The sequence below is a fragment of the Vespa crabro genome, chromosome 2, assembly GCF_910589235.1.
Source record: "Vespa crabro chromosome 2, iyVesCrab1.2, whole genome shotgun sequence".
In the NCBI taxonomy this organism is placed as follows: domain Eukaryota; kingdom Metazoa; phylum Arthropoda; class Insecta; order Hymenoptera; family Vespidae; genus Vespa; species Vespa crabro.
This window is the reverse complement of record NC_060956.1, coordinates 16,373,499-16,401,000: the sequence shown is the minus strand read 5'-3', so window position 1 is coordinate 16,401,000 and position 27,502 is coordinate 16,373,499. Positions and strand designations below refer to the sequence as shown.

At 35.0% G+C, this 27,502-nt stretch overlaps 1 protein-coding gene across 3 annotated transcripts in view; it reads left to right on the top strand.

Moving 5' to 3' along the window:
• Nucleotides 1-27,502, top strand: part of LOC124421760 (neurogenic locus Notch protein) — a 188,985-nt gene that overhangs the window by 129,139 nt on the left and 32,344 nt on the right. For all 3 annotated transcript variants that reach the window (XM_046957342.1, XM_046957343.1, XM_046957345.1), the window contains 3 exons: nucleotides 14,065-14,421; nucleotides 16,339-16,494; nucleotides 25,701-25,883. In XM_046957342.1, coding sequence (XP_046813298.1) covers nucleotides 14,065-14,421; nucleotides 16,339-16,494; nucleotides 25,701-25,883 — 696 coding nt within the window. The remainder of the gene's footprint in view (nucleotides 1-14,064; nucleotides 14,422-16,338; nucleotides 16,495-25,700; nucleotides 25,884-27,502) is intronic.

The following is a 27,502-nucleotide window of genomic DNA, read 5'->3' as shown; positions in this document are numbered from 1 at the left end:
TTTTCTTTTTCTCGAAAACCAAATGGGATCTCGATTATTTGCATGCGTTTACAAAATAACAATATATTAATATTTTCAATTTATACGCGATGTAAATTATATCTACAAATAAATAATATCAATTATTCAATTGTACGTTTGATAATTAATTTTTACTTTTATTCTATCGATTTATCATTTATTTTCCCCATTATCCTATTTTAATATATTTACTTATAATATATATTATATATAATATAATATATAATATTGTTCCTTTGAAAAAAAAAAAAAAAGAAAAAATATATATAAATATATAAAAGTAAAAGAAAGGAAAAAAGAAAAGAGAAAAGAAAATAAGTCATTCATTGAAGAATCAAATACAGAAAATTTTTCAATCGAATTATTTCGCCGTTGAATAAATTACATTAGACGTATATACCTATAATATATACAACTAAAGGCAAAGGTATATATTTCTCTAGAAATTTGTAGAAAGAAAAGTAGTAGGTATATGTAGATGGAATCCGTTTGGTATTGAGACGAAGAAAAGGGGTGGGGGAAGGCAAGACATGAAACGAAGGGAAGGGTTCCACCCACTAGTGGCCATTCACTCGACGTCCAAGGCTCGTGACCACCTCAGGCTGATATGTCGAACCGAAACTCTGCGTTTCTCTCTCATCCATCCTCCTTGGTTTCTCTAGCAACTCCCTATCCCCCTCCCCCTCCTCCACCTTCCTCCCCCTATCTCTCTCTCTCTCTCTATCTATCTCTCTTTCTTTCTTTTTTTTCTCTTCTTTCCTTCCCTTCTTCGTACCTCTTTCTCCGATCTCCCTGCAACAGCACAGATCATCCACGAGTACCTCTTTACTCTTCCAACGTTCACGTCCGGCGTCGCTCTCACGAATACTCTTCCCATGATTTGCTCGAAGAACGCTCGTACCATCGTCCAAGTTTCTTTCGATCCTATCGATTACTCTCGCAACTTTGCCCTCTTCCGATGTTACGTCTCGTAGAAGAAAGCGGACTCGTGCGAAATCACGAATTCATTCTTGTTTTTAAGACAAATTTATAAAGGGGAAAAAAAAAAAGAACTTTTTCATTCGTCCGTCCGTTCGTTCGTTCGTTTATTTATTTATATTATTTTCTTTGACTCTCTCTCTCTCTCTCTCTCTCTCTCTCTCTCTCTCTCTCTCTCTCTCTCTCTCTCTCTCTCTCTTTTTGCTTTTTTCAAGGCTCAAGTTAAGAGATCAGTCTTACAAACTCAACGATCCGAGGCTGATAGACACTCGAGCTTTTCGTTCTTCTTTTCCTCTTTCTAGATTTCCCTCTTCCACTCTTCTTCGTATCTTCTCTTAGTACGACCCACACGCGAGCAGATAAATGGAGGATGATGGACGCAGTAAATAAAGTATAGAATACGCATATGTAAATCACGAAGGGCGCACCCACGCCCTCTTACTGGACGAGTCTCTCTCTCTCTCTTTCGAGAGAGATCTTTCTTTCTTTCTCTTTCTTTCTTTCTCTTTCTTTCTTTCACTCTTTCTGGTTTTCTCTTACCACATGCGATCTCTCACCGTCTTATGTACCAAGCTATATCTCTCTTTCTCTCTTCATATACTCCTTTGGAAAGAGAGCCGACGGTTAAAGAAGGATGAAGAAAAGAAGGAGAAGGAGGAGGGAGGTGCGTGGATGGAGGTGGCTCTGTTCCACACATAATACCCTCTACTCGTATTCGTGTACGCGAAGTGCTCTTCAACTCCTTTACAGCCTTCTCAGTGCCGAGATAAAGCAACCGTGATACTGCACTCTTCTCCTCCATCCTTCTCTCTTCATCTTTTTCTTCCTCTATTTCTCCTCCTTCTCCTCCTCCTCCTTCTTCACCTCCTCCTTCTTCACCTCCTCCTCCTTCACCTCCTCCTCCTTCACCTTCTTCTTCTTACCTGTGTTATATGTCTACCCTCCTCCTCTTCCTCCTCCTCCTCCTCCTCCTCCTCCACCTTCTTATGCGTTAGGCTCTCTTCTACAGTCGTTGGATTCATCGAGGGATTTCGAGAGATCCCTCTTCACGATATTACTGCTTTTACCGATACGCTCGTAACCATGTGATATGCCGTCATCGAAAAGGACAATACCATATAGGCTGTCGATTTTTTAATTTTGCATCTTTTATGTACGAGGACGTGTGGAATGTATTCTTTTTCTGATATCGAAGTTGGAAAATAATTAAATTTCTCTAGTTAAATTCTCATTTGAAACGTATGATGTTGATGATGATAATTATGATAATGATAATGATAATAATAATAACTGATTTTTTCTTTATTAATATCGAAAAATAATTACATTTTTCTGATTGAATTCCCAATTAAAGCGTGTAATAATAATACTATTAGTACTAATAATAATAATAATAATAATAATAATAATAATAATAATAATAATAATAATAATAATTAATGTTTTTCTTTGATAATATTTTTGAAAATAATTAGTTGACACTTATAGTAATAATGTGAGTAATATAAAGTACGATATCATTTCCAATGGTAAAAGAAATCCGATCGTTCTAAAGACAATCGATTTACGTTGGTTTGAAATAGAAAATACTTTCACAATTGCAATAGCAGTTATTTCTAATCGCCTCGAGCGACAGGATAGATCGATCCATCTTGGAAAACGTTCACGATCTTTCCCGTTGTCGATCTCTTAGCAAATCTAATTTTATTCGCGTCAAGAAAATAAAATCGGTCTAATTTATACGACACAATATTTTATATTTTGTTTAACGAAAACGAACTGAAGTATATTAAAAAAAAAAAAAAAAAAAAAAAAAAAAGAATAAAAAAAGAAAAAATGTGATGAACCACAGAGATGAAAAATAAACGAAAGAGATAAAGAGATGAGGAACAAGTCTCGATTATGTTCTTCGTTTTGTAACTTCGAAGAGACAAACGTAATGTTAACGTGTCCAAAGATTTATAAACGAACAAGGAAATATTCAATGAATAATGCGACAGTAGTGTTCGGTACCTACTCTCTAGAGAAGAAGAAGAGTTCTCTAGAAAGAGAAGAATATATACCTTGTAGGTACAGTCAATTTCCCTTGAATTTTCGATGGGACATCTATGTATAATACTTACTTACTCGAGTATAAGGACTACTATCTTCGTTCATCCTCCTTCTCTTCTGTGCTCTCGAAAGAAGCATGCGGCAATACATAGAGAGAACAGAGATAGCAGAGAAAGAAAAGGAGAGAGAATGAAAGAGAGAGAGAGGAGAAAAAGGGAGAGAGAAAGAGAGGCGTCTAAATCATAAATAAGGAGTCGACTGTCCTTTTTTAAGCGGCATGAGGCATCATGGGCGACTCGGGTGGGTACACCGAGAAAGGGGACCCCACTGATTGTCCGTAAAGAATGGTAGCCGCATGACGGCTCCATTGTCGAGCATACGCCGCTCACTCTCTTTCTCTTTCTTTCTTTCTTTCTTTCTTTCTTCCTCTCTTTCTCTTAATAATGTTTGTATATGTGTGTACATATACATACGTAATATATATATAATATATATACATATATATATATGTTAAGATACACTCCGCTGGTCCATCGGTAGCCAGCCATCTTGTGCCTTCTCGCAAGCAAGAAAATAGCGATAGTTAACGTATATTCCTTTTATGTATCCTGTCTCTATCTCCTTTGCATATCCTCTACTCGGAACGATGGGTTTGTGGAACTTAAAGCTCGCTCTATCCGATCGATAGGGAAGATTATCGTTTATTGTTCGATTCTTTCATCTCTTTGATGAGATAGGAAGGAAGGGAGGAATGAGAAAAAAGATATCTCGTTGAGCCTCTTATTCATTCCCTGATCATCATAGTCAGATGATCGAAAAACATTTTCTTTTTTTTTTTTTGTCTTTTCTTTTTTTCTCTCCTCTAGCAAGATAAAATAAACTCTCGTTGGCCATATGTCTGTTTACAAAATTTTTAAGTATCCTTCTCGTAATACTTATGGCATACATGTGATCGAAAATATTTTTAATTTTAAGATGTTAAACAAAGTTTGAGGAATATAAAAAAAGTGTTTTATTTTTCTTTTTTTTTTTTTTTGTTCTCTTTTTTGATCCCCCCAAAATAATCAACATTTTTCTTGGGTCACAATACCTCCTTGATCGTATTATTCTCTTTCTCTTTTTCTCGTGAGAAAGAAACACCTGTTGATCGAAACGGACCTGTTGCTTTCAGCACTGGCTCATTCCTTCGACTAGATTTTTTCGATTTTTTTTTTTTAAATAAAATTATAATTGCATTATGCATTTCTCGTTACATGATGTATCAGTCGTTACGTATCCTTTCATAATAAAATTTATTTCACGTAATAACAACGAACATAATATTTCATTCTTTCATATGATTCAACCACTTGTTGATTACGAACGATTCACCTGTTGATCCTAAATCTTCCATCCAATTATATAATTTTTTAACGAGAGAACAAAAAGAAAAAGAAAGAATATAAATATAATCTTGTTTTATTTTATCTCATCAAGATCACCGGGGTTGCTAGTTTCATTTATCGAAATAAAATAAATATTGTTGTTTATTGAAGAGAGAGAGAAAGAGAGAGAGAGAGAGAGAGAGAGAGAGAGAGAGAGAGAGAGAGAAAGAGAGCTGAGAGAAAGGAGGGTGGAGAATTTACAAGAGAGAAAAATGTTAATGAGGCAATTGAAAATCTCAAGAGTTACACTGATGTCGAGAAAGGAACGTCGTCTTGCTTATTTGTAGAAGACTCGTTTCGCTTTCGGTCATCGAGTCCATGACTCCCTTGAGTGCTTCTTTTCGAAGCTCTTAAGTGCTTACGATCGCTTCTCCTTTGGATCGTCCTGGTGCGTCCTTCGATTTATCCTCTCCTCTCTTCCGGAATCGACTTGAGAATAAGAAAAAAAAAAAAAAAGAAAAAGAAAAAACTAAAAGAGAGAAAAGAAAGAGACAGAGATACGATGCTTTGTGGCCATGAAGAGCGTTCGTTTCCAGGCATATCTTTAAATTGGGTACTCCGAAAGAAATAACCGTATGCATTATTCATGCTCGAAGAAAGAAGGGACGCACGAAATCCATACCGCATGAATTAAAGCCTCGTGCGAGATCGTCCAACGTCCGAATTCCTTGAATACAATGAATCTCCTTTTATCTCTCTCTTTCTCTCTCTTTCTCTCTCTCTTTATCTATCTATCTATCTATCTATCTATCTCTATCTCTATCTGTATCTCTCTCTTTCAAAAAATATTTCGAAGTTCGATGATAAATTATAAACGATCAATCGTTTCGATTTCTCATTCCTCATTTTGTCACTTCCGGTTTGAAGGTGTATTTAAAAAGAGAAAAAGAGAGAGAGAGAGAGAGAGATTGTATATATAATATGTTAAGGTTCCAAGTTCGCACCATCTCAATGCTCAGATCTTCTCTCTTTCTCTCTCTCTCTCTCTCTCTCTCTCTCTCTCTCTCTCTCTCTCTCTCTCTCTCTCTCTCTCTCTCTCTCTCACTGGATTCGTCATTAGGCTGGACCCACCTCTCGGTGAAGCCATTATCCATTCAAATTACGCTTATCGCTCGCTCCCTCTTCGAGTAGTACGTGCACCTTTTAAAGCTCCTGAAAATGGACGTCGAAAAAGAGGGACAGGAAGACATGAGGCGTTTAGAAGACCGAGAGTCGACGAGATAAATCTTCATGTATATGGAGAGTGAAAGAAAGAAATAGAAAAAGAAAAAAAAAAGAGAAAGAGACAGACAGAGAGAGAGAGAGAGAGAGAGAGAGAGAGAGAGAGAGAGAGAGAGAAAACATATTATCGCTCTCTTTTTGCTCTTCCGTTGCTGGACCGAAGAGAACAACTCGCATGAGTCTCGTATGTGATCTCTCATCGACGATCCACATACACGTATATGTACACAGACATATCAACATTACATATATATACTCAAAGTGCATGCGTGTGTATGTGTATATATATATATATATATATAATATATGAGCAAAGGTTGTAAGCACGACAATCCACATATACACATACACAGATATACTAAAGATATATCTATAAGCACATACAACTACATACATTAAAAATGTATGTATATTTATGTAACATATAGAAGCAAATGTAGTAGAGACACACTCTACTCGAGTGTCTCTGCTTCTTCATAGCACTTTGCGACCACTCCCAATCGCGTATAGCAACCGTCCATCCGGCTGTCCTTTCCATTCGGTCCAAGAATTATGCCACGTTCGCGTGCTCGTCTCGATGTTGCACCGATATCATCGCCCACCAAAGAGAAACCGTCTATACGACGCTTTAACCCCATTAACACACCAAACTTCCTTCCATCGTCTTCTTTTCTTCGATCGGATTAGCTTCTTCTTCTTTTTCTTCATAAAGAATAATCTTTCGTTCAATTCCAAGAATGACGTGACAAGTGTGATGACACTAAATATACTTTATTGATTCTCTCCCTCTCTCTTTCTCTCTCTCTCTTTCTTTCCTTCTTTTTACATTCGTACGTACGATTGACTATAGAAAATTCACTCACCGTTTGGTAACGTCACGATCAGTTTAAAATGTCAAACGTAAAGAGAGAATATAATGACTTTAAAATATCGCATTCGGCACACTAAGGCGCGCGAGTGAGCGCGCACGCGTTCATTTAACGTTCCGTAACGAGGTTAAATCACATTGCAATAATTACTCCTTAAAAGGAGAGGAAACACGATTTATATGGTTCGACTGTCTCGTTTTCAAACTGACCACTGATGGATGTCTCTTCTCATCGGGATATATATATATATATAATTCGTTAAGTGAAACTATTCCTCGAGTTTGATACTAATCAAGTCTAGAAATTGTATTACTATTAACTCATTAAGCTTCAAACGCGTAATTATTTGCGTAATCTCTGTATTATGGTTCTACACTGTCATCGCTGGTAAAAGTAACGTGTTAATTAACCTAACTCGTTTGCCAATGTTTAACACAATTCTTTTTGCCAATTAAAACGAATTAATGGAATGTGTCTTGCAGTATACTTTTCCTTTTTTTGTTACATTTATTATATCTATGTATATATATATATATATATATATATATATATATATATATATATATATATATATATATTGTGTAGATACGTATGTAATGGACATGTAAAAATAGTATTTTACGATGAAACTTTATACATCGAGAAAAAATAAAATAACCCTTTCTTGCTTATCTCAAATACGAAAGAGCTCTTTATCTGGTTCCATTTAACGAGCATTGTCCGGTATGTATGTATGTATGTACGCGCTATATGGTAGATAGGTATATATACATAAGTACCCTCAAAGCGTTATCATCGGCAGGTGCATGGATGCATTCGTCCGCGTTACAACCACGTGGTAGGAATAATTACAACGTTTTCTTCTATATGAACAGTTATGGCAGCGGACAAACAATTTTTCTATGGAGAGGGAGAGACCCCTGTAGCGTGCTCGTGACCACCCGGTACCCATTCTACGGTTTTTGGTGGGGAGGCACGGGCCGTAGTTAACCTTCCTTTTCGTTTGGTGGGTCCGGTGGGTACAGTGTCTCTCAACTTCGTCTTTATTTTGTTTTGTACATTTATACCATTCTTATAATTTTCAAATCAAAATTCTTTTGCAACGTTAACGAACCGATAATTATTAATAAATATAAACGTTAAAATATATATATATATATTAAAAAAAAAAAAAAGAAAAAAGAAAAATAAAGATAGTTGAAACAACTAAGAATAAGGGAAAGAGGATGCGCGTGTTGGTCGCCGTAAGCGATTCGGCCGCAACGCTTTAATCATAGCGTTTTTCTTTGAACGAAGACACGGTGAAACGTTCTTGGAGCGTGAAAGCAGGAAGTCTGTGCGCGGTGGTACGCGACGGAGCCGCTGGTTGAGCACCGCAAACGAAGCGTAGTCGGCGGCATGAGAATTTTCCCACAGTCCCCACCACACAACCACGTGGCCCTGTGAGACGCACACCCGCTCTCGCGACGTTGCCACACCTCTGACCGACTGAGAGGCACTGCGTCTCTTTCTCTCTCTTTCTATCTATCTTTCTCTTTCTCTCTTTCTCTCCTCTCTCTTTGGAGCTTCGGTCCAGCGGGAAAAGATCGGCCCCTCTGCTCTCGAGTAAGAGAGAGAAAGAACGAGATCGAGAGAAAGGGAGACGTCCGGATAGAGCCACTCCGAATCAAGCCAACAGAAAGAGAGAGATAGATAAAGAGAGAGAGAGAGAGAGAGAGAGAGAGAGAGAGAGAGAGAGAGAGAAAGAGACTATCCTAGGGTGAAGTTCCCTACGGAGCAATGATTTTTTAGGAAAGGATACGTATACTACGATAGAGAAGGAAAGAGAGAGAGGAAGAGATAGAACAGTTACGCTACTGTCGTGAACTCTACGAGCAGACACGGTACAACAGGGTGTACCATACGGTAACACGGTACACACAAACACATACAGTTACATGACTACGGATATATGTATTCCTTCCTTTTTATTGTATTAACATGTGGTCTTGTTCATTGAAGAAAATTTTTCTAACAAGTATTCGATTAAGATTTTGATCTATCTAATATTAACAGATTTTTATTTTCTTTTTTTTATTTCCCTGTTTTTTTTTCTCTTCTTTTTTTTTAATATTCCTTTAAGAAAAATAATTACTGCAATTTATTAATAATGGATTATTTTATTTAAAAGGAAAAAATGTATATATATACATATATATATATAGATGAAAATCAATACGATCTCGAGAATAAATTTCCGGCAAGTAATCAAAAGATATAGGAACTACTACTTCCTAGTAATGATCATAGGGTCAAATAAAATGATATCCTCGTGGTAAAGGGAAGCCGCAATGGTGGTGTTGCGGAAGAGAGTAAAGGGTTTCCTCGTTCGCTTGTGTTACTTTTCCGTGCGTCTATATCGATTCGATCTTATTCTTCGAAAGGGATGTAGATAGACAGAGAATCTGGTTTAATGTGTCGAGAGGGGGGAGACAAGGAAAGAGGGAACAAGACCCTCGAGGAAATATTTAGACAGGTTCGTAACTAGTTTTCTTCGGGGTGCGGTCGTTCGACAAACGGCTTGCCGCTTTGTTTCTTTCTTTCCAACTGCTGTAGAATGAGAAAGAGAAAGAGAGAGAGAGAGAGAGAGAGAGAGAGAGAGAAGAGACAGATAAAGTATAAAAGAAAAAGAGAGTGAGAGAGCAGGAAAGAGAGAGATAGAAAGAGTCGATCTTCTCTGGGTTCTCCTTAAACCTCTAAATGGTGAATGAAATCATTTCGAGTGGAGTTAGCTCTCCGGCTAATTGCAACGATTTCGCGAGATTCTTAAAATTCCTCTTTCGAGAATCCTGTCTTACTGCTATTTGGAATCGTGAAAGTTCGTTCTTCGGCATCACACCAATCCGTATGTATTTACTTCATTAATTTGCAGAGTTAACGAAGCGACCGTATGATATTACTTGTTAAAAGTTCAAACTGAAAAAAAGTAGGTATTTCCCTTAGCTCTATCTTTAATAAATTACAAACGTTATTAACTTCGAAGGATTGCATGGGAAAAAAAAAAAAAAAGAAAATGTTTTGTAATTTTCTTGAAGATAAACCGTAACTTCTAATCTTTCTTTTATAACGATCGAAATTTATAATATTCAAAAGTAATATTGTAAAAAATAATCGTAAATCTTAATATTGATCTTGTAACTTTTAATGAAAGATCAAGGCACTCAGTATCTGGTTACAGCCCTGGATTCGTAATGAAGTAACGGATACATATCCTTCGTTAAAATAGGGTCCACACGCAACAGGCACATAGAGAGAAAGAGAGAGAGAGAAAGAGAGAAAGAAAGAGAGAGAGAGAGAGAGAGAGAGAGAGAAAGAGAGAGAGAGATGGAAACGTGGTTGAGCGTAGTTGCAGCCTCCGATCGTTGCTATCTAGGGTGAGGACAATTGCAATTATGGTAGTTCATTTAGGTCGATTCGTAAGTGCCCGAACTCTTCCGCCGTTTTTCAATGCGCTTTCCAACGATCGACGTCAACATTTTTCTCGTCCAGTGTCATTCGAGTTACTTTTTTTTTTCTTTTTCTTTGCGCAATTTTTTATTCATCGTTTGCGATAGAGACATAGAGAGAGAGAGAGAGAGAGAGAGAGAGAGAGAGAGAGAGAGAGAGAGTGAGAGTGAGAGAGAGAAAAGGGGGAGAGGGATGAAAAAAGAAAGAAAATTTAATTTTCATTCATGAGTAAGCAGGTATTCACGAATATATTTCGTACAAGATGGGGTGGACGATATTTCAGGAAAAGGAGAAGTTCGATCCCTTATGAAAATAAAGGATAGAGTCGTTTAGGCGGAGGTTTTAGAGGAAGGGAAGGGAGTGAAGAAGAAGGGTTGAATACAACGCTTATTCCCCGTAAACGCATATACTGCACGTATTTACATGTATACACTTATACATGCTTGTAATCCTTCCTCATGAAAAGAGGAGGGAACGCGTCCTCCTCGCAAGACATTTATTTCTCTTTTTACACGAGCGTCCACATGCACGCAAAACGCGTGTATTACTCGACTCCCCGTGTCTATTCGCAAGACTTATCCTCTTTTAACACTATTCACGAAATAAAATTTGCATGCGAATCCTCAAGTTCTTAACCTTTACGTCGCATTCCCAAGAAAACTTCTAGAATTTTATTGGCTAATGATATACAGAAGGGATTTTCGTGTGAAATATTTCGTTAAAATGTGCTGATTATTATTTCCGATAATTTTTATGTTCCTTGAAAGTGGAGAGAGAGAAAGTTAGATGATATGAAAGAGAGAAAGAGAAAGAGAGAGAAAAGGAAAGAAAAAATAAAACGAAGATAGCGTCAGTTCAAGAATGAACTCGTTATAAACGAGACACGGTAATTCGCTGGCAAAGGTGGATGGGAACTAAATAAAAAAAGAAAGAAAGAAAGAAGGAAAGAAAGAAAGAAAGAAAGAAAGAAAGAAAGAAAGAAAGAAGGAAGGAAAGAAAGAAAGAAAGAAAGAACGAAGAGGGTGAGACGTAGGCCAGGATGAAGCGATAAAAGAAGGCGAGTACGAGTGCGTCACGAATCGTCGTGTAAATATGTGCGAGAACTTGATTCTCAAGAAGAAAGGAGAAACTCTTTTGTGTGTCGGCTGATGGTATCGATATTAACGGGAATCGATTAGTCTCGCATGAAGAACCAAGTTCTCTTTCTCTCTCTCTCTCTCTCTCTCTCTCTCTCTCTCTCTCTCTCTCTCATTCTCTCTTCATCAAACTCTTTCTAAAATTTTTATTTTCTTAATATCGCCGACACGTAATTCCAGTTTTTCTTTCCGTAATATCCTAAAATGCTCAAAGATTAACAAAAAGTGAAGTACTCTACCTTTCTAATCTCCTTACAGAGATTATATATAGAATCGCTTCCAGTTTTTAGTCAAAGGAAAGAAAATATTAAATTCTCATCTAGCTTATAATTCATTCCATCGTATTTTCTTCTTTATTTCTTCTTTTTCTCCCTTTTTTGTTTTTCTTGCTTTTTTTCCTTTTGTCTCGTCTTCATTTTTTTCTTTTCTTTCCTATTTTTTTCTTGTTGTTTTTTTTTTCTTTTTTTTTAAATAATCGTTGTTTGCATAAAAATCTAAAGCGGATGCTTCCGTAAAGAGTAACGCAGCTGACGTTGCGGTCGCGTGCGATCATGTGAAAGGAATCCGCGATTCTCTTGAAATTTGAGAAAAGAAACCTGGTTAAAAATTCCGGTTCGAAATTCTGATTCGAAGCCGTTCGACGTCGAACGTGTCGTGTCTGCTTTCTAATATTTCTCGGGAATAGAAGAAAAAAAGAATTTTTTTTTTTTTCTTCTTTTTTTTCCCCCCTTGAAGGGTAAGATTCCGTCGTAAGTGAAGGAAAAAAAAGAGTATTTCGAATACGACGTACAGGAATGAAGCCTTTTATTTCTTTTTACACTTAATTAGGTTTTTTGAAACTATAAAAATTCAAGAGTAAAGGAAAATCATAATTATTTTAAGTAATTCTCGTACGATATAATAACTTCTCAGCGAGAGATAATAATTTACGTTAAAGAGATATAAATGTTTCGAAAGATTTTACTTTTGAATTAAATAAAAGTGTTTATCGATATCCGTCAGATATTTTTTATTTTTTTTTTTATTTTATCAAAAATCGAAAAAAGTAACGAACGAATGGCGGAACGAAATAGGTTCGTATAAGTTCTTATAAAAGACAAGAAAAATATCGAACACTCGAAGTGACGAAGTTCGCACTTCGTCGTCCTCACTTTTTCAAGTTCATCGAACCGCCTTCATGCTTTAAAGAGCTAAAACTACGGAAGCGTGACAATAGGCATGCGACTCGTAGCTTACCGAGGAAGAAGGTCACGCGACTCCGTCTCTAATCCATTATCTTCCACGATTAAATATTTGATTTGGCTTTGTCCAAGAGATAAGAAGGAAAAGAAGAATCTAAGAATCAAAAAAAAACCTAATAGTACGATACATTAGATTTTTTCTTATTTAAAATACTTTTCTAATCAAACGAATTGGAGTATACAGGATCGTATAAAATTATTCATAAGTAAAAGGCGTGAATGATATAAAAAAGTACTTGTTATTATTTTAAAATGACGAATATAATATGATAGAAAATTTCAAAAGTTATTATCATAAGGTTAGTTTTTATACAAAAAAGAACAATTAATCGTTCCATTTAATCGTTCAATTTGCTTCACTAAGTAAATTACATTTGTACCAAAGTAAATAAATTATTAACGAACATAATCAATCATTAGATGGATTTTATTACACCATCACGGATTAGAATTCGTTTTCGTTCCTATTCCCCTAAGCTCATTCGGAAGCGGAAGATACTCGTTGTTACATCGATCGAACGATTTCACGGTTATCGAAGGCAATCGCTTTATCTGTAAAAGCATCGTAGGTACCAGTCTCTTCGGTTAACCATTTCGTTTTTGCATTCATCAAAGCGTGTATCAATCTTAGATTAGAGGGAACAACTTAGTTGGTGTTGGTGATGCTATAGAAAGTATAGTAATAGTAGTGATAGTTTGCGATTCGTTTCCGCGTCTAACAACTCGAGTGTAACTAAAGTTCTAGAGGCGTATCAGCTGCGTAAGAAAATATGCTTTAGGCGTTAGAAGATAGAAGATGTATGGAACTAGTAATGGCCTCCTCATCCTCCTGATTATTGGCATACGATCTATATAAAATTGCAAACAGGTTTCCACGGAGAGAGATCTACCATCCAACAATTTTCTTTCTTTCGACGTTCCTCAACTAATCGCGTCGCTCTGCCGACAAAGTATAGAAGAACGAATTACCTTTTCTCATCTCCCTAGAATATTAAACGTTAAATTTTCGCAAAAAACGGTCAAACGATCAAAGAGTCATTCGAGGAACGTAAACGCGTGCCGATGTAAACGAGCGACAATTCGCTACGCGATTGTTTACATCCGTGTACATTTACGTTCTTATGAATATGAGTAATGTAAAACTGTACGAAGGGAACAATTGGTACTTAGTTTGGTCCTAAGGTATTTAAGGAGTTAAGATGTTCGAAGGATCCATTCGATTAATTATATTTTATTGTAGAAAAAAATGAAATGGAAATCTATTGAATAAATAAATATCGATTGATATAATTATTTATAATGATATAATATCTATAATACGTATGTCTTAAACTTTTATTAATATATATTAATAATTATTTGTTAATTAATATGTCTATCATTATTACTATTATTTTATACATTAATGTACAAAAATATGTATTATTTAATATGTATGGATTTAAATAAAACATATATATTTATTTCATACGTATGGATATATGTAAAAAAATATATTTACATATTATATATACAAAAGGTATATAGAGTCGAATATGAAATGTGGTTGACGAATCGCATGCGATAAAAAAAAGAAAAGAAAAACAAAAAAAAGAGACAGTAATAATACATTGATATTTTTTTTTTTCTTTTTTAGGTTTTCGCGGTAAACATTGCGAGGAGAACATCGACGACTGTCCGGGAAATCTTTGTCAGAACGGCGCGACATGTATCGACAGGGTAAATGAATATTCGTGTCTTTGTCCACCAACGTTCACCGGCACGCAATGCGAGTTAGACGTCGACGAATGTTCGACGCGACCTTCGGTCTGTCACAACGGTGCAACTTGTACGAATTCGCACGGCAGTTATTCTTGCATATGTGTCAATGGCTGGACTGGACCTGATTGCAGCGTCAACATCGATGATTGTGCTGGCGCTGCCTGTTTCAATGGTGCGACTTGCATCGATCGTGTCGGAAGTTTCTATTGTCAGTGCACTTACGGAAAGACAGGTAAAAATTGTTATTAAACGATTTATTTGTACTTTCATTTGATTAGGATAATACTAATTAACAACAATTATTTATATTGTCATCATAAATTAGCCATAATCCATTATGAACGAAGTAATCGATACATTGGAGTATTTGTTTTTTTTTTTTTTCTAATTAACATTCATTTGTTAATGTATCTATTACATTTAAAACTATGATGATTTATTTGTATTATAATTTAAGTCAGAATGATAATGAAAGTGTAACATTTATTTATATTGTCAATTATAATCATCAAACGATTAGGCGTGTTATAAAAATATAAATGTTCGTTATAAACATGGCACGATGATATTATCATTTAACGTAAATAAAAGATTTAAATTAACCTAAGTGATCTGAGAAAGTTTTGGAATTAATTGAACGTTTAGAGAGTTACATTTAATTTATAGACGTCATAGTAAGACGTTAAACAAACGTTGGCCTTTTAGTTCGAGCAATCTGATTTATTCTTTAACAACTTACATGATTAGTTTTACACCGCTTACGGTAAAGACAAGAGGCTAAAGAAAAGGCTCTCGCAAATGGTGTCAGCAGCAACGAGCAAGCATTACGCATCTCTGAAGCATTGGCAGGTGCATCAGCTGCACGTGCATGAACACCATGGTTGTTGTTGTTGTTGATGATGATGATGGTAATGATGATAATGATGATAATGATGATGATGATGATGATGATGATGATGATGATGATGATGATGATGATGATGATGATGATGATGATGATGATAATGATGATGATGCTCCTTCGAAACGAAGAAAGAGACAAACAGAGGGAACAAATGCAGAAGAGGTCCATCGGTATCTAAAGATTCCGGAGGCTAGAGTCGGCCTTACAGAGTCGTTATCGACCTTGACGACTGCAAACGAGTTTCCGTCCTTACTACTTGCCAAGTTTTCTCGAGACTGATCGAAACGGTTTTTCGAATTGATTTTCTACGGACATCGATGTCCTAATAAAGATATCTTTTTTCTTCGTCTCATTCGGAAACCAACAACGAGACATTTTTATTATATTTTCTTTTATATGCGATGATATAATTACATGTAGTTGTTCTTTTACGTTTCCTTTTTGTCTTATATACATACAGAAGATTTTCATTCGGACGTTCTTAATGTAAAATACAATGAAACCTTTCCAAATATCCGATAAAACTTGACGATGTTATTAAAAATCGAAACGTAAGTGTATATGTGATTATTGTTTGAGAAAAAAAAAAGGAAAAAAGAAGAAAAAAGAAGAAAATTTGATCATAAAGAAGTAATCTAGAGAAGGTAACGATTGGAATTCCAACAACTAATGAGTCGTAATTAGGCCGAGTTTTATCGTACTTGAAGTTCGCAGACATTTTTCTAGTAGTAATTCACTGAATACGAATGCAACGATTTCGCGAAGTTTCATCGAGTTTCAAGGGGCTCTCTGGGATTTGATCGCGACTCTTCTGGGATCCTCGTTGTTGGTTGGTTACTGTTACTATATCTATACTTCGTGCTTTCTCGTTCCATAGCATAGATATTGTATATGTATATATACAACTATCTACGTATTCGCCGATTGCGTTCCGTGCAAAGCGCATTTCAGGCCTTAATGATGTCCATCTTTGGCAGTTACCACCGTCTTTGGTGTCTTGTTCGAACGCCAACTGCCCTAGAAACGTGCCAAGTCTTACATTAGTTGGGTTCCCTTCTCTAAAGGTCTAGTCGGTTTTTTATTATTATATTCTTCTATATACTATAGTAACAGATATATATATATATATATATATATATTCGTTCATTTACCTTTCCATTTTCTTTGTATAAGCGTAAAAGAATTAATGGCAAAGAAAAAAAGAAAAAGAAAAGAGAAAAGAATTAATTTTATTCTCATCCACAGGTCTTTTATGTCATCTCGACGATGCCTGCACGTCGAATCCTTGTCATGAGGGAGCAAATTGTGACACTAGCCCTATCAATGGCTCCTTCACTTGTTCCTGTGCTACTGGTTATAAGGGTGTCGATTGTTCCGAAGATATCGACGAGTGCGAACAAGGTAAGAGAAATTTATATTTTCTTTTATATTTTAAATGTCATATAACAAAAAGTGAGACTTTTTCACGAATCTATATTTAAAATACGAATTATGTTTCTTTTTATGATCGTACAATTATTATTTTATGAAGTAATTAAATTACTTTAGAAGGAAATGAAAGCTTAATTTTGAAAGGATAGAGATAAAGAATTCTTGATAATTATTATTTGTGTTAATTGCTAAATCCAATCGATTGCTATTACGATTTCATGTTCGCATAACTATCACGATGTAAAAATGAACGAAGTATATCCTTTCCAAATCGTACTTTGTACTCTGTCAGACGGACGTTCTTACTTTCGACGGCTTTGAGATTTGTATTTGATATATGAACGTTCAGTGCCGCTTACCAGAGATAATCAGTTTCTATTCCGGTCCGAAGGTAATGATGGATGTCTCTCTACGACGCGACGTGACTTACAAAGGATAGATATTAATGATTGGTGCGATTTAAGAAATCTCATTCGGTCCCTACTTCCGTACCGTGAAACGTCACGAAGACAGAATGCAATTGATCTCGTTAGTAAACGATTTCTAAGGGGGGGTGCCTTCATTAACTGTCTGCTTCTCTTGAAGAAGAACTTTCCTTTTTTAAAAGTGATTACGTAAGAGTTCTTTCGTTATTTCGACCTTTATTAATGGACAGGTCGAGTGAATATCTTTTTTTTGCTTTTTTTTTTTTAATCTTTTTCTCTTTGTTTCTTTTTTTTCTCAAATTTCAAAGAAAAACGTTTCACATTAAAATTTTATCATACAAAATGTCAATATTATTATGTAAAATATAAAGTTTTAAATCTTTCATATTAAATGTCACGTATAAAATAATATATAAAATATAAACGTTTCGTATTAATCGTTTGATATATGTATAGAGAGATATAAGAATGAGAAAATTATTAAACATAACAGTTAAAATCGTTTTTAAAATTGTAAACAATCGATTAAAATCGTTTCGTGTAAATAGTTTTATTTTGAAACAAAAAAAAAAAAAAATTCCAAATTTATAAAATTTATCAATGGATCATCAATTAATTATATTCTTTCATCAAAATCAACGTTCAATCGAGATCTTTAATATAGAAATTATTTCATTAAGTTCAAGATGTTTTTAATCGAATGCCAATGCGATTACCAAGCAGCTTCTACCTAGCATGAGACACGGAGGTCGACGGCCCCGTTCATTGTTTCTCTTGACACGACACGCGTGTTCGCCCATATACACGTTCGTTTCAATTTACGCGTGTTAACTTCATTTTGACCACGTGGGCGGAATGCGATGATGTTTAATCTGAATAATCAAAGAGATTCAAAGAACCGAGGAGTCCTTCGCCTCGATTCCATACTTTTTCCTTTGATTAAGACATCGTTCTTTCATCAGATCCGTATTCATGTTGAAACTTAATAATCGAATAAAAGAGAAGACAAGGAAAAAAAAAGTCATTATAAATTTTCATTCTTATCCATCATTAGATCATTATTTTTCGTTAAGTCAGCTTTTTTTTTCTTTTTTTTTTTTCTTTTCTTTTGATAAGAAATTAAAAGGGACGAAAGAAAGAAAAGAGAAAGAGAAAGCGCATAAAAGCTCGATGATTCGCAAATCTTTTAATTATCTCTTAAATTTGTTTTCGAAACAAATATGAAAACAAAAGGAAAGATAATAAAAAAGAAAAGCAAAAAAAAAAAGAAAAGAAAAAGAAACAAATGTATTCTTACCATTCGATCGTAGTTTTGTGTAAGATCGTTTTTTTTTCCTCTCTTTTCTTTTCTTTTTTATTAAAATTATTTTTTTACAAAAATAAAATGTAGTCTATTTAGATGAGATAAATGAAAAGGTGGAAAAAAATAAAAATTTATGAAAATTTGATAAATACGAGAGGAGTACTTTGCTAAATCAAGGAAGCTCGTTTCGGAGTAGGGGAGGGTGAGTCAAAGTATAGGGGAGCGAGAACAGTGTAGTAAATCGTTGGATTAATGTTCACGATCGTGAGTGTACAGTGCGAAAGAGTGAGAGAGAAATAGAGAAAAAGAGAAAAAGAGAGAGAGAGAGAAAAAGAGATAGAGAGAAAGAAGAGAAGGAGGCCCCCATGGACCGAGCAAATTGAAAATCCGCACGGGGCAGATTGGCGGGCAGGGATCGGTCGATTACGCCCGATTAATTTCCCTTCGGTCCGATCTCTTTTCATCGTCGTGTTTGGTTCATCTTAGATTCTTTATCTTTTTTATCTTCATAAGATTTACAAAATCGTTGATGAATCTAAAAGAAAATTTTTTAAACAATTATCATTAAATAAATAATAATATTATTCGATATAATTATTTAATTTTATATTAGATAATCAATGAATTCATCGTTACTTTATTAATATTTTTATATATGATATTTGTTTTATCATATATAAGATTAAGATTAAGATATTACAATTTATAGGATAAAATAATAGAAAAGATCGAACTGAAAGAGGAAAGAAATTAAACGTAGGTACATATCTTCCGACTGATATATATATATATATATATATATATATATATACACCTACGTTACTTATGAAAGTAATGGCTTCGTAATTAAGCATCGGACAGGCAGTAGTCGCGAGTTAATTAATAGTTCCAAGGAGAATCGGTACACCATGGGGGCCACACACCTCGATGCTATCCTACATTCTATGGCGATCTTTACGTAAGGGATTTAAACGAAATCTCTCTCTCTCTCTCTCTCTCTCTCTCTCTCTCTCTCTCTCTCTCTCTCTCTCTCTCTCTCTCTCTCTCTCTCTCTCTCTCTCTCTATCTATCTATTTGAACACTCTATTTTTTTCTATTGAAGACGATATGCGTGCACGTATCTGTATATGTGCGTATGTGTCTATAATACGGTGACAATCATCAAAGAAATTGCTTTTGCGTTCGAGAATGTTTCAGCAGCATCACGAAACGAATGTAACATCTGGTGATCTCAAAGGAAACCTTCGTGCCTCTCTGTATATCGGAACCATTGAGAGAGGCCTGTTTTTATTCTTTTTTTACGTTTCACTTATAAAAGAAGGAACGATCCGAGAGATCGGTGAGATCCAAATATATATATATATATATCTTTTACTCTTTCTTTGTTTCCTTTATCTTTTTCTCTTCTTTCCTTTCTCGAGCACGCATACGAAAAGTCGTTTCTCGCAGCATCAAACAACAGTACTTACCTACATATACAGTGTGTCGTGCTTTGAGAAGGAGGTTTGTAATTAGGTGGGCATCGCTCAAAGGGAATTCACTCCCTTTTCTCTCCTTACTCCCGGATCTCTCTTTCTCTCTCTCTCTCTCTCTCTCTCTCTCTCTCTCTCTCTCTCTCTCTCTCTCTCTCTCTCTCTCTCTCTCTCTCTCTCTCTCTCATTTCTTTCTCTAACTTTAAAGACGTACCATTCTCGTCGCCCACGGTATTTTCTTACGCTTCGGGGGAGTACCATTATATACACCTTGATAAGGACGCATCATGGAACAAATTATCTGAAGATTATGCTTCTAACGTCTCGACTAATGCGCCTTCCTTGACATTGATAAAAAGCTAAAAGGGTTGAGAAACTTACCCCTCGGGCTTGATCAACACGACACGTTCTTCTCTTACCCCCATCTCATTTTTTTTATTTTCTTTTTTTTTCTCTTTATCTTCCTATCATTATCCATCTTCTTGGCTCTTCATAACGTCGCTCTTATGCTATGATTTATCATTTCTATGTTTTAAGGCGAATCGTAAATCAAGCGATTATCGATGTCCACGACGTATTGAATTATGTGAACGTGTATAATTTTTTTTCTTTTCTTCTTTATTTTCTATTTTCTTTTTTTTTTTTTTTTTTTTTTCTTTAGTTTTTCAAGTGAACGTCTCCTAGAAGTCTATCCTCAAGGCTCTGAATTTAATTTAGATAGATATGAACGAAGTTCAATGAATATTTATTTATTTATTTTTTATTATTATTATTATTATTATTATTAATATTACTATTACTATTCGTATAGATTAACTTATTGCTTATATTATTTAACAATGTATTTTGTAATTGAACAAAGCCTTTTCACTATTGCTTGAATCTCTTCGGCTTCGTCGATCGATCATTCTCTTATCCTCTCTCTCCCTTTCTCTTTCTCTCTCTCTCTCTCTCTCTCTCTCTCTCTCTCTCTCTTTATCTCTTTCTATCTTCATGCTCTTTGAATTCGATCTTTAAGTCGAGCTAACATCCCATTGCAAAACGGTGACGTTTAATACCATCAACGAGTTTGGTCGACGCCCTTTCTTGTCTCATTTATCCTTGTCCTTAATTTTTCTCCTCAGTCTTCCGATATTACGAGTCATTAATTACTGTTTTCAATTTATATAGATACCATAGATACATTTTATGCAAAATTTTGACTAGACTCGGTAAAAACAAATTTACTTGGTAATGTGAATAAGATAAATAACATTTGTGTTTCTCGAAATCTTCTTTGGTATCTTATAATGTCATCTACCAATGTCATTTACCATTCGGTTTATTTTGTTAGCACCATAGCGCGAGCGGAGACTCAACAGGAGTTCCTGATAATTATTTTCTTTTTCTTTTTATCTATCTTATTGTTACCTTATAAAGATATTTTTATTGATCTTATTCAATACTCTTTTATTAATCCATTATTCCATTCGCATTAATAATTATTAATAACGTTCTTTTATTTTAAATTATTAACCCCCCTCGAATCCTATCGTAATTAATGTTACGAAGCTCTTTAGATTCTCCTCCTTCTCTTCAAAAAAAGGAAAAAAAAAGAAAAAGAAGAAAAAAGAAAAAAATGTTTCCCCATCTTTCTTTCCTGACATTCATATATAGACAAATGTTGAGTTGTAGCTCTCTTCTTCGTTCTGCCCTCTGTCCTTCGTCTTCCAACATTGCCTCTGGCACTCGAAGATTCTGGCCTCCGATAAAGCGACCGTGACTCCTTGCTGCTCTCGATCATCAACTAAGAATCCCTCAAGGATTAGTTTATTAATGGCCACTGGGCATAATTATTAGACGTTCGGTCTCGCTTTGGATCTTTTTTTTCTTTTTTTTTTTTTTTCTTTTTTTTTTTTTTTTTTGAAATCACTCGGCCCAGTGGGCATACCGTTTTTGAGATCTCTAATTTTCTTCTTTCCTTCTTTCTTTTATTATTGTCATTATTACTGAAAGGAAAAAAGCTCCTCATGATACTATAATCAACAACTGTTAATCAAAGTCATAGGTTCAATTACTAAAGTGCTTGATATCAAACGATCGATTCGTTAAGTGTACTTGGATAATAATTATATCGATTTTGTAGATAAAAGAAATATATTCCGCTTAACATCCGTTAGCTTAACAGGTAGAAACACGATAGATACCTACCCTTCGAAAATAATAAAGATAAGATAAAGTGTTTGTGTAGTTTAAAACTTTACGATGGTTCTTTAGTAAATAGAACAAATTTTAACCGATTAATCTTAGTATAAGATTAGAGAAATTTAAATGCTTTTGTAGTAAGAGTGAGAAACGAATAATTGTATTTATTCTTTTATTATGAAAGACGTTAAATTTTCGTGACAAGTTAATTCATAATGTCTTGTGAAAAGGTTAACTAAAAATATATTTATGTGTATATGCAGATACATAAATGCATACGTATATAATATATATATATATATATGTATATACTAACAGCTTTAGTAATAAGAGTGAGAAACGAATAATTTATTTATTCTTTTATTATGAAAAATTAAAAATTTTAAATGATAAGTTAATTCATACTGTCTTATGGAAAGTTAAGATTAATTAAATATATGTTTATGCGTATATGTAAATACATAGATTCATACATGCAATATATATATATATACTAACTACATATACCAATAACGATAAAATATAATATTATAAAACAGGGCTATGTTGTATATCCATAAAAGACCCGTAATAAAATCCTTTTTTTGTCGCAACCTCAGCCAAAGTTGATTTTCGATCTTCAGCATACTTTACTTGCCGACTAAACAAAGAGCCATTGTTATTTGGCAAGCGAAATTCGGCAACGCTGCCGCCTCAACAGTGGTAAGCCGACACCGAAGAGAAGAAGGCAATGTCGACGAATACCTGACTGGGTGGCGACGTTACTCCATATAAGGCCCATAGGGCCCTTAACATTTTACCTGCTTCCTTTTTTGAAAAACACCTTGTCCCCGATGGAAAGCACTCATGAAAAACGTCTAATCTTTTGCTCCCGGACGGACACTCTTACGTTGATTCCTTCCTTCTTTCGTATTAGTTAATAAAGCTCGGATGTCTCTTGGATTATTTTTAATCTGAAAGAATAAAAGTATCGGATGACTTTCTCTTTGTTATACAGGCATGTCTCGCGTTGAGACAAGTTAAGATGATTTTTGTCGTTCTTTCGTTTATTTTTTTTTTCTTTTATTTTATTTCTTTTTTAAATATTTATGACAAATTTATGACATTCATTAATTTCTCTTAAATTTCTTTAGAATTGGACTAGGCTTTGTAATTTCCGCGTACGTTGGTACACTTTTCCTTTTTTTTTTTTTTTTTTTTGTTTTTCTTTTTCTTTTTCTTATTAACAATCTATCAAATTATTCGTTCATTTTGATCATCCATTTGAAAAATATATTATAGGAAATGAGATTATTTCGCTTAAACGAAACCAATACATATATCTTTGTATACATAAGCGCATACCGTTTCGGTTCAGGTTTCCTATCGTGTACGTTTCAAAAAAGTTTTTCCAAAGACGGTTAGGTCAACCAAGCTAAAGTCGACCTTCCAGCGAGGACGATTCGTTCATCTCTCAAGTCCAGGTAGCTCGATCGCTAACACGGCGAAGCAATGCGTTTCTTGTAGAGAGTCTTCGGGATGCAACCAAGTTGGAAGACTTTTCTTCCATCTTTCTCTCTCTCTCTCTCTCTTTCTCTCCCTCTCTCTTTCTTTTTTTCTTTCTTTCTTTCTCCCTTTCTCATTCTTACCTTCGTCGACAAACTCTCGAGAGATGCATTCGCACGTCAGCAACAGCAATTACGCGGGCCCGGAAAAACCATCAGCGAATTACTGGAGACTCGCGGCGGTACCTCTTTAGAAAGAAATCGATCCACTTCTCTCCATTTCTGACCTTTTACAAAATATCTCATTTATTTATTCGATCGACTGTTCTCTTTATCTCTCTCTCTCTCTCTCTCTCTCTCTCTCTCTCTCTCTCTCTCTCTCTCTCTCTCTCTCTCTCTCTCTCTCTCTCTCTCTCTCTCTTACACATACACACACTCTTTCTTTCTTTACCTTCCACTTTCGGATTCAGTCCGTCGATACGGTGCCCTTCGAAGCGTAAAAACAAGAAAATACATTTATAGCATTATCAACCTTACACGATCTTTCCGAATAAATCCTCACTTTTTCCTCTTACCTTTAGTCTCTCAACATTAATCACTTTATCCTCTTAAACGAGAGCATACCAACCGTCCCTTTCTTTTTCAATTCTCCTATTGGTAAATATCGGTAGAGAAGTTCAAGTCTTTGTTTTAGTCTCTTCCATACAAGACGAGGCCATCGACGAGACACAGAGAAAAGATTTTATAACTTACCACATTTTACTCGTTAGTTTGAAATCCGGTTAAAGGAACGCAATGGAGAAATGTATTATATCTATACCTTTATGTAACTATATGTATATGTGTTTATTTGTACTATAAGGTCCAATTCTCGTTATGCTTTTTAAAAAGAAAGGAATCTTTGAAGTCTTGGACAGGTGGTAGAGTAAGGGACTTTAAGTAATTACCCTATTGCAATTAGCACGAGCATGTAAGCGAGCGGAAAAAGAGGTTCCATTGGCGAAATGGAACTCTCTCTATTTCTCTCTTTCTCTCTCTCTCTCTCTTTTTCGAACGAGCTAGTTCTACCCGTTCGAAAAACTTCATCGAGTTGGCCAATTAAGGGGTAGAGCCGTGCTATCTTGAGTCGTTCCACAGGAGCTGCGCACCTGCGGCTTTACACGGACCTTAAGAGACCTTACACGGACCTTACCGCGAGCCGCTCCTTCGCTATTAATTATTATGCGACTCGCGTCCATTCCTCCGCGACAGTTTTAATTAGCAATCTCTCGTTTCTCTCGACGAAGGAAAAGAGACATTCAGGACTTTCAACGTTCCCTTTCTAAGACGATCATCAGGCCCTTTTCGTCTCTTCCCTTCTTCTTTCTTTTTATTACTTCTTCTTCTTCTTTCCTTTCGTTTATTTGTTCGTTCATTCCTTCCTTGCTTCTTTCCTTCCTTCTTTCCTTCTTTCCTTCTTTCCTTTCTTCCTTCCTTCCTTCCTTCTTTCTTTCCTTCGAAAGAACACCTTCGATCTTTACTATTCGTGGGAAAAAAACTTTCCCGAGAGAGGTCGTTTAGCCGGACGATTCTCTACTTTCACTTTACTTCGACTCTCCTCTATAGATACAAACGCGGCGAACCTTATCGTACCACGGCCTCCGCACGCGAATTTTTTGGAGACGGCCCAATTCCGTCGAATAAAAGATTGAATATATTTTTCTCACGTTATATATGTATATTTTGAGGAAATTTTGTTTTTCATGTAATTATGATCTTTTGAATAAATTACGGAGAATATATACATATACAGAATAATAAAAATTCAATAAAAGTTCTGGTCAATGGAACTTTGTGAAAGTCATGCTCTCTTTCATATCAAATTTTATTAGTTAAATTTTTTTTTATTATTAATCTTTTTTTTTCTTTTTTTTTTTTTCATTGTAAAGTCACTACCGACATGACACTATATTTGGTTGATAAAAGAAATCACTGAGAATCAACTTTGTTTAAAAATTCTTTTGATAGTGTATGTATATGTGCGTACGTGTATACAATGGAAAATATCAAAAATATGAAAAATCAGATAAGAATTGGGTGAAAACAAATTAGGAAAATATATAGTTTTCGAGATGTTTAAATTGTGACAATTATTAGATCATCTGTTATATATTTTGAATTCGTTGAAAAATAAAGAATTTGTTGAAGAGAAAGGACGTTGAATAAGTTAAAAACATTTTTTAAAAATTGTTGAAAATTTTCAATAAGATTCGTACACGTTTGACATAAATTTGTATTAATTTTTTCTTTTCTTTTTTTTTTTTTTCAGGTTCTCCTTGCGAGCACGACGGAATTTGCGTGAATACGCCCGGGTCCTTTGCTTGTAACTGCACGCAAGGATTCACAGGACCGAGATGCGAGACGAACGTGAACGAGTGCGAGTCTCACCCTTGTCAAAATGACGGTTCCTGCTTGGACGATCCTGGAACGTTTCGTTGCGTCTGCATGCCCGGTAAGTTCCTTTTCTATACGACGAACACGTTCGACGATACTACATTCTCTCTTTAACCCTCTCTTCTCTTTTGAATAGTCGTAAATTTCATTTTCCACGTATTTCCTCGCGGGGACAGAACGTCTTGATATATTTAAATCTTCCAGGGTATTTTATATGCCATACTATGTTCAACCTTAACGTACACGACAATAGTACAAACTAGTCAATAATGTTAATAATTATCGCTGATTCATTGATGAATATTTCATTATTCTTTTTATATAAAATAAATTATCGTATCATTATGGTTCTTTAATTAATTATATAATTATTACATATACGTAGTGTATAAAAATATTTTTATACATTATTGTACTTTAATAATATTCTCGTTAGATTCTATTCCATTGTATTTTCATTGTATTTTTATATCGTATTTTCACGAAAAAGAAAAAAATGCATTCCGATTAATTTCAATAATAGTATTTGATTTCATATAAAAATACAAAAATGTTTCCTTATAAGATGATGGAAAAAATGTATTTTCTTGGTTTTTTCCTTTTCTTTTTATTTCATTTTTGTTGTTTTTTTTTCTTTTTTTTTTTTAACAAAAAATAATTAGTTAGACGGACGCATGTTCGTACGTTGTCGCCGGTAAATTCTTCCGAGATGACAGTCCTACGGCTCGCGAATTATCTGATGATACGAAGAGGGACAGAGAGTGAGAGAGAGAGAGAGAGAATGAAAGAAAGAGAGCTGTAACACCACACAGTGCAGTTAGAAGGTTGCAAGAGGGAATACACAGGCTGCGGTAGACTCGCTCGATCTTTTAATCTCGCAAGCCGAGCGTAAGTCAGGCTTAATTGTTTGACGCGTTCTCGGCGATCCCTTTATTTAAGGGTTCGACCGATCGATGATTCTTCTTTGTACCCTCTTTTCGAAATTCCTTTTCGAAGCGATATAATCGATATTGCCGATCGACGACCGGTATCGTAACAGGTAAAACTTTCCATTATTTTTCGAAAGGAATTTTTGAAGTTAATTTAATTACTTTCCCTTTCCCTTTTTCTTTCATTTTTTATTTCATTTTTTCTTCTTCTTCTTCTTCTTTTTTTCTTGTAAACTTTAATTGAACCCAACCGATTACAATTTTATTTCACTCTCTCTCTCTCTCTCTCTCTTTTTTTTTCGATAAAGATTTTTAGAGAGAGAAATGATCATCTGCATATCAAAACACGGGTTATTATTTAACCGGAATCACTTTATTCGGCCATTCGAGCATAACCGATTAATTCGCGTCCGCTCGTATCAAAATTTAATCTCGTTTCATATTACCCAGGGCCATTCCCTTTTTCGAGCGCGAATCTCTCTTATACAAACGAGCGAAAATCTTGCGATAGCCTCCAGATGGACGAGTTCATAGATTTAAAAACGTGAATGAAATATGAAAGAACAAAAACAAAATAAAAAGCAAGAAAGAAAAACTAGTAAACATTTAGACGAATTCAATTCTTCAAATTTCAACTTCGTACCCTTTACGACCTCTTCGTTAAATTACTATTATTCATATTAATGCAAATATGAAAAATAATATATTGAAAGAATCAATCAAACTTTTCTGCGGCTTAACTTTCGTT